The 8793-nt window shown below is 42.2% G+C and overlaps 1 protein-coding gene across 2 annotated transcripts in view; it reads left to right on the forward strand.

The window, feature by feature from the left end:
- Positions 1 to 7425, forward strand: part of ATF6 (activating transcription factor 6) — a 234229-nt gene extending 226804 nt beyond the window's left edge. For both annotated transcript variants that reach the window (XM_086393780.1, XM_086393781.1), the window contains exon 16: positions 2300 to 7425. In XM_086393780.1, coding sequence (XP_086249906.1) covers positions 2300 to 2508 — 209 coding nt within the window. In that variant the 3' untranslated portion in view covers positions 2509 to 7425. The remainder of the gene's footprint in view (positions 1 to 2299) is intronic.
- Positions 7426 to 8793: the final 1368 nt, after the last annotated feature.

Genomic DNA, 8793 nt, shown 5'->3' on the forward strand with positions numbered 1-8793 from the left:
TCTTCTTCTAGTATTGCTGGTCCTTTCCTTGGCCTCAAATTTCAGAAAGGAGTGAAGAACAGAGTCCATTTTAAAGCTTCCTGAACCATAGCTAGCCTGAGCCTCCTGGATGGGCTTAAAATAATGATGCCATTTCAGCCATGGCAGGGGACTCCCAGGTTTTTGGAATCATGACACAGCTTTAGTTTTCCCCCAAGCATCTGAGCTCATACCACCAGGTTTTTCATCTCTTCCCAATATTTAAGATATTAAAGAACTCCAGTTATCAATTTAAAGCATCTCAGGCACACAGGCTCTGATGACTTCTGCAGGTGGTATGGGCTATATGAGAGAACCTAGTTTTGATCTTATACTGTCATCTGGATTTTGAGTCAATCCAGGAAAGTAGTAAAAATTAGTAATGTATATTATGTCTCTTATACACGTGTTTTTCATTATTCGGTCATGTGTGTGTGTGTGTGTGCGCGTGCACGCACACATACAATCTTTCAATTTTTCTAAAAGAGAGGGACCATGGTTCCAAAAGGAAATGACTAGTGTGGTACCTTGGAATCTGAACTGTATCACATGTTCTGAATGTAATAACTCCAAATACGTTAGCAGCTTGTCTTTCTTCCATTGCCTACTTTTTAGAAAAGAAAACACCTGGATAGGGAAACGTTGGCTAACTTGCAGGCAATCAGATTTAATTCTCTAAAGATAAGTAAATGATTTGATAGCCATTACAGAGTAGCAGGAGCTGTAAAATTGGAGTTAAAATTCCATAGCAATGGTCTTAAAAAATAAGTAGGGTTAGTTAATATCCAGCAGCAAATGACTGCTCTTCATCACTAGTACGGCTGGGAAAGAAGGAAATTAGCTTTAACTGTAATCAAAGAGACTTATAATAAGACTTGTAGTGGGAAATTCACCATCAGTGGAGACTATTTTAGAAATTGAAACAATCAGCCAATAAAAGTGCAAGAATTATGTCTTCCATTAGCTTTAAAAATATGATCTGCTCAAGGCACTTGAGGTTGATAGCTTATTAGATTTAATCGTTTTTAACCTTTAAGAGGCGATAGACCTCATCAAGAATCTGATGTAACCCCCCTCTCCAGAAAAATGCTCGCACAAATAGAACTTTGCATGTAATTTCAGGGAACTTATGGACTCTGAGGTCTTTGCAGTAGACCCTGTTTTAAGACACCCCAGATTAGGTGATCTCTGTAAATCTTTTCCTGCCTCATAAGTGACAAACTCCATAGTTCAGTTTTCCCAAACATAATGGAATCTGAGGATCATATGTCAAGCTTTGGATTTTCTTCCTCTGGATTTATAATACTTGGCATACATGGTGTAGTAGTAGAAAATAAATAAAAAGATAATGGAATAGAAAGAATTCTACTTTTAAATTCAGTTCTTTGTCCTAGAGAAGCCAAGTGTTTAATTTAAAAATCACTGGCTGGCCGTGTATCATCTTCATGAAAAGGCAGTGGAGGACTGGGCCTTCGCCAGCTTCTTCCTGATCCCACACCCAGCTCTGGATTCGTGGTTCAGAATGCAAACTGAGATGCCACGTTGACTCTCCAGCCTTCTTCCTCTGACTGTATTGCTGTGACTGTTCAGCTGGACTTGAAAGATGTTATCTATTTATAATTCTTCCATCAGTTTTATGCCAAGTTTCATTGACTACAAGTTGGAAAAAACCACCCGGAATTACAAATCAGGGAATAAATTATTATAGCCTTCACTGTATTTTTATGTTCCTAATTTCTAACCCTTAAATGCATAGTTGGGAATATCTTAATTAGAAATATTACTGATGCACAGGAACCAAGCAGTCTTGGCCAAGGCCCCCTTACGATTCACATGATGTGGTGGTCCATTTGACAGATTACTCCTTCCCACTGTTGAAAGGGAAGGAGAGGACTTAAGTATTCTTCCCGCTGCACCCACTCCCCACCCTCTGCATCTGAAATCCCCTGCTGTTCCAGTTGCTGCAGTCGTGGTGCTACACTGCATGGAAAGCATACAAGACATACAATGTCTGTGAATAGGTAACCTGCGGTATTTATTCTGACAGTGCCTCCAGCGCCTCCTGAGCCAGTGAAGGTTGTTTAGAAACCAGAATTGAGGAGAGGACAGCCCATCCCGGCACTGTAGCTCTGATTAGTGACTGATGAATTCTCTCTATACCCTTGAAAGCGTGTTGACAGTTCACACCTTGGAGCTCATGATGTCTTCCTGGGATTCAAGCTTATAGCGGAATTTCACCTTCTGTTGAATATTTATTCCTTGTGTGTATTCCTCTCTGCAGAGAATGTGATCAACGGGCAAGATTACGAAGTGATGATGCAGATTGACTGTCAGGTGATGGACACCAGAATCCTCCACATCAAAAGCTCGTCAGTTCCTCCTTACCTCCGGGATCAGCAGAGGAATCAAACCAACACCTTCTTTGGTTCCCCTCCAGCAGCCCCAGAGGCAGCCCATGTTGTCAGCACCATCCCTGAGTCATTACAATAGTACCCTGGGGCTACATTGGAGAACTAAGAATGGGACCCTGCCAGACTGGTGAGTGGGTGAGGGAAATGTTTCTTTTTGCCTCGGTGGCAAGCAGAGAACTGCCTCATAATAGAATTCCAGAGAGAGAAGAGGAAAAAACGAAGCTGCTCCATTTCTCACCATCTGCCTATCCACTTGAAGAGCACTGAAGCTCAGACACAAGGCAAGCAGCAGTTCTCTGGGGGCACAGGTAGCCCTGCATTCTTCACCGCTGCCTGGTGTAGATTTTTTTTTTCCCTGTACTTTTCTAAATTACTTTTCCCTCTGTATTTGTTTTGTGTTTAAATAGTCATATTCTTTCAAATAAGACCTGCTTCCCGTCTCTGCCATTTCACTTATAGGTACCATACTTTGATTTAACAGCACACAGATGTTTCCACTGATTAGATCTTTCATCAACTTAATGCAAACCAATTGTGGATGTATGCTTATTGGAAAGCAAATGTCAGAACCAGCAGGGCCAAAAGCATCCCCAAGAGAGGCAAACCCTTTGGAGTGTTAGGTAAAAGGGAAAATCCTCCAGTGGCAAAGTTTATCTTGGGATTTGTGGTTCACACCTGAAACGCCACGAGAACAACTGTATTGCCGGGGGAGGGTAGTGAATTTGAGAGGATGAAATGGAAGAGACGGTGGTGGGGGTCTTTTTGAAAGAGGAGATAGCTCCATTTACAAATGTATTTAAAACACTGAAAGTTTGATGAGACTGCAGTTTAATTAAAGCCATTTTCCTTCACTTGACTGTGAATCTCCACACACTACACACCTTCTAGTAATATGACCCAGTTCAAGTAAGGAGCATGTAGGTGACTTTAGATTTAAACAAACACGAGTTTTTTCTCTTGAGAATTGACAGGTATTTACTCCTTTAAGACTATGCACACAGGCAAATTAGATTCCTACTGGTGGAGTGCATCCCATAATATGGCAGTAATTATCAGTTCTCCAGTGAAAAGGCAGTGAAGGAATTTAATTCTTTTGTCCTCCCATTATTAAAAACGAAACAGAAAAATATTGTACTTTGTTCACTTGTACTTTACTTTCTTCTCCTCTGTGATTTCTACCTTTAGCTTCAAAAATGGGTCTTTGACCCTCTCCTCCTCTGAAACTTTTCAATTTCTCGGTAGAATGCATTCTGCAAACACCGCTTCTTATCCTAATGGACTTGCTTTGGTCAGATTTCTTCCCTTCCATTCCACACTGTATCAGTCTCTTCCTCCCTGCAAGAAAAGAACAGAGAAAATATATCAACTCAAGGATTTATATGTAGCCAGTTAGTTTTCTGCCTGTGAAATTAGCATAGTTCCTAAATACTTCTGAAGACGCACCAGCACTTCTGTCTGGACAGTGATGCTTCTCTGTCTAAGTCAGTTAGATGCTTTTGGAGGAAATCAGTTTAACTCTTGTGAGGGGAAGTAGGGGGCTCTGTTGCTCTGTTCCCCGGGAATCTGGTGTTTGGGAAGTATCAGTAGCCTCCTTTTCTGTATGCACAAACTGTTTTAAATCAGGGCAGCACTCCACTGTGATTTGTCTGTCCTGGGCAATTTCAGACAAGAGCCACTTCCAGGGGACCACTCATCCTTCTACTGGGCACCAAGAAAGAGAAGGCAGCGCCTAGAAGACCTTTAGGCTGCAGGCCATCTTCTCCAGGAGTGTCTTCTCCTGGCCCTGATCCTTCCCATTCTGTCCTGTGAATTATTCCAAACAAGAGGCTGCTGCCATGGCTAGTAGTCAGTGGCGACATGGTCATTCCCAAGCTGCCAGTCTTCCCCTGGAACTGAGGTAGTCATTACGGTGGATACACATGAAGTGTGCATGGAGTGATTATAGACGGTGCTTCCTTCCTGTCCTTTGCACTGAATCACACAAGAGCGAACCATCACGTGGAGTTCTTGGTTTTAGCACTCGCTTTTACTTTTTCCCTTCATTCCCAGCTTTTCCTGCGCTCATTTTACCAAGTGGCCAGACTGAAGGCTTACATGTTGCGTCCCCTGAATGCCTTTCAGGTGGGTTAAGTGTGGATTGAGAGTACCTGTGAAGTGCCCATAAAAAGCAGCCTGGGAGCCTTGCCTGCTTGCACTCACCGACCTTTCTGCTCCTTGTCATGACCTATTCTGCAGTTGATCTTTTTGAGAGGTGGGAACAGGATTCTCCTCAGGGTACAGTTTCAGGAAATGAGTGAAAGGCAACTGACAAGTGCAAAGAAATATACTTTTTAAACTACTGTCAAGGCTACTGCTAATCCCTGGGCATAATGGTATTGTTATTTTAACGCCTGTACGCTAGCTCAAGGTCCTTTAGGAAATGGAAAGTTGCTGTGCCTGATGAATAAATTAAGCTGTTTTTTTCCCCTAATTGTTGTGGTGAGATTGCCTTTTGGGGATGGCAACCAGGAATTATGGCGGATATGTGGGTGTATATTTATTTAATTTTTTAATTTATTAAGTCTTTAAGTGGTATTTTGCAAATGTGTGAGGATATTAGATAAGGTCACGGAGAGGTCAAGTCCACCTGTTCCTAGATGGCTGTGCCCTTTGGGGCACTGGTACTACTCTCGTGGGAAGTGATGGTGAAGACTTCTGGGTGTTTTTCCCACCTGGTTGCGACTTTTTAAGGCTTCATGGAAGTAGATGTTCCCTTGTGCTACCTACTGAGTCAGATGTCAGGGACTGCTTCCCCGGGGGGTTAACTCACTCAGCAGAACAGGGACACAGCTCCATTAGGACCACAGTGTGAAATGTCTCTTTCTAAAGTTAGGGTTTGTGAAAGGATCATCTTGAAAGAAACATTGCTTGCCATCCTTGTAGTCTATGTTATTGGGTAGTGTTTGTCGTTTCACAAATAAGAAATTCCCTGTGATTATGAAAGCTCAGAGCATCTTCTAATTTAAAAAAAGAAAAAAAAAAGACTACAGGCTTCAGAACAAAGCTGGCATTTCTTTGCCTTCTCTTGTTAGCAAGAAGTAGACTCAGAGGTATTTGAAAGCAGCAATGTTACATGAGTCATTCCTGAGTGTTCTGAATAAACACTACTTAGAAACAGACAAGAAATTTGGGATTCAAACTGATTTTTCTAGCATTTTTAAAGAGACACTGTCCCGATTAAACTTTCCTGGCTTGAGTCTGCCTCCCGGGAATGAACCCCCAGTAGTCACAGCAGTGACACTCTGATAAGACCCTGCTGCTGCGGCATCTGGAGTGATTAAAGCTGGAGAATTCTCAAGCTCTTTGCAGCTTTTCTACTATTTTCTGATTCTCACCATTTTACTAACCTCAGGTGGTGAAACTTGACAATCAGAGAGAAAAACTTGTAATTATATTTGACTTTCTAACACATTGCCAAGTTTCAAAGCAGCTTCCACTTTCAACTATTAGAAGTAACCACTTTTACTGAAGAGCCAGAGTTAGAGTCCATGCCCCCTTCAGTCTGACCTCATGGAAATTTTCCACCGTGAAAGCCCTCTTTCCACTGCACACTGCTGGGCCAACTCGGCTTCCTGTTTCAGAGTCACAGGACTCAACTTCAAATGAGACCTTGCGTACTATCCTATTGGCTGTTTTCATACAAATTAACCTCTCAAATAAGATTGCTTAATGCCAGAATTGATAGACATTTTTGACCCTCTACAGACCCCTCATTCTTTGCCAAATGCTACTTCTGTTAGTCTTGAGTCATTTTAATTTACAGAAATGAGGATCTTCGCTGCTAATATGAATGCTAATTATAACTTATACCTGAAAAGCAGAATAAAGCTTAAAGAGAAAAAATGAAATGTAAGAAATTTTTATTCTTACACCTAATAATATTTGGGAGGGAGCAGTTCCTATTTCCCCTCACCCCTAGGGGTTGAGATTAATTTTTAATTTTCTAGGAAATAGAACATTGGACTACCACCCAAAATGTTGCCAGAGTCCAGATGGAACTGTGCACATTAAAAAAAAAAAAACACTTTTCTCTTACCTGAAAAAAGAGTCTGTTCTGTTAACTTATATTTTTAATGAGTAAACTTAAAATAAATTTTATTTTGGACAAGACTAGGACTTTTCGCAGTTTATTCTAATACCTCTGTGTTACTATCTGTCAGGTTTTCTGTGAGAACTTATGAAAAGAAGATGACAAAGGCATCTGGATCAGGAAACTTGTCCTGTGTGTGAGTCAGGTCATGGCTAGTCACTGTCAAAAGTGGGCACCATACTCAACATAGTGGTTTGCTACCTTGAAGCCTTAGAGACTCAGCACATTAAAAGGCTTTTAATTATATTAAATGGGGAACCAAGGAGTAAATAAAGCATAGTTGACCGTTTCCAAGGTCAGCAACAGTGCTGCTTGCCCCCAGTGATGCTGCTGACCATTAGTCAACAAGCAGACCTGGAGGCTTGGCGTCTTGCCCAGCAGGATCATCTCAGACAGTTTAGTGGGCTGACTTTCGCGACAGATGTATATTGGACCCTTTTAACTCACACTCAGCCCTCATTTCTAGGTCAGTCATCTTCATGAGAGATAGTGGGGAAATAGAACTTTAGATGGAAACTGCTCTGTACTACTGGCCTTAGAGATACTTGTCACTTGTCATCACACTGGCAGTATGGTTAGTCTGAGACCGATAGTGCTTCTCCCACGGAGCCATTAGAACCCGAGGAGAGAGCATCAGAGATGTCGTTTCACCAGGACTTTCTTTGTAAGGTTGTATTGGTGCTCAGTTAAGAATGGGTTAAAATATGGAGGAAAGATGTACCATTTTCTCCCTTAAATTTTTTGTTTTGTTTTGTTTTCAACACATAAAGAAACAATGACAGCAGACTATGATATGCTTTTAAGCAAGTCTTTATGATGCAATACTTGTTCTTTGTCTAAACTTCAAATAAAGAATTTTTAAACTTGCTTGGTTTTGTTCTGTATGTAGAAAGAGAAAAAAAAAAAGACCCAAAATGAATCTGTAGTGTTAAGTGATTAATAATGAGAAGGGAAGCCTGACATGGTTTCGTGGCTTGTCACTGTTTAGATGAAACAATTGAGCTCTTTTCCACTCTTCTTCCCAACCTGGTTAAGTAAAAGTTTCCTTTATTGTGTCCAAATATTTAAACTACAGTCTTACTAAGGGGAAAAACAATTGTCTAAGAATTCATCCTTTGACATTCTACATTAGGAAACCAAGTTACTCAATCACACCAAAGACCTCTTTTCAGCTTGGAATGACATGTCCATGAAGCTGGTCTCTGCAGACTGTCAGCACAGAATCCATCTGGGAGCAGTCAGTGTCGGCATTTAGTGAGGACCCAGGGTATACCTCAGACACTGCTCTATGTTCACTACCTTTTATCTTATCTCAATCCTCCCTACAACTCATTTCCTACAGTGGGTACCTAACTAGTAAGCAACAGACTCAGTATTTGGACCCAAGCAGTCGATGGAGAAGGCAATGGCACCCCACTGCAGTACTCTTGCCTGGAAAATCCCATGGATGCAGGAGCCTGGTAGGCTGCAGTCCATGGGGTCGCTAAGAGTCGGACACGACTGAGCAACTTCACTTTCACGCATTGGAGAAGGAAATGGCAACCCACTCCAGTACTCTTGCCTGGAAAATCCCATGGATGGAGGAGCCTGGTGGGCTGCAGTCCGTGGGGTCGCTAAGAGTCGGACATGACTAAGCGACTTCACCTTCACTTTTCACTTTCATGCATTGGAGAAGGAAATGGCAACCCACTCCAGTACTCTTGCCTGGAGAATCCTAGGGATGGGGGAGCCTGGTGGGCTGCCATCTATGGGGTTGCACAGAGTCGGACATGACTGAAGCAACTTAGCAGCAGCAGCAGCAGCAGTTTAACTCAGAGCATGGATTCTTATTTGCTCTATTGCTCCCCCTCCTGAGGCACAGATCAAGCATAGGTACCTGCCCTAAAGGAGCCTATGGGGTCGGGTACACAAATATATAAAATTACAGTCACATCAGGGTTCTCTCAGAGGCAAAACTACATTTCTTTCCTAAGATACCTTATCAGGCTTCTTTGAAAAGTAAGACCTCAAATCCCCTCTTCTGCAGAGAAGGTCAGCGCCCGTTGGAGGGTAGGGGCCTGGGCAGCAGCAGAATAAAAGCTACAGGACTTGGTCTCTGGATTCTGGAGCTTGTCAGGACTCATGAGAAGATTCCCTGGTCACAGGAGGACAAAAAGACTTCACACTGCTCAATGTGCTAAAATCTGAATCCTCTTCGTTGTCTCAAATATTCAGTGAGTCTGTCGCACACACACC

The sequence above is a fragment of the Bos grunniens genome, chromosome 3 (assembly GCF_055505025.1).
Source record: "Bos grunniens cultivar Pamir isolate PY7600 chromosome 3, Bosgru_T2T1.0, whole genome shotgun sequence".
In the NCBI taxonomy this organism is placed as follows: Eukaryota; Metazoa; Chordata; class Mammalia; order Artiodactyla; family Bovidae; genus Bos; species Bos grunniens.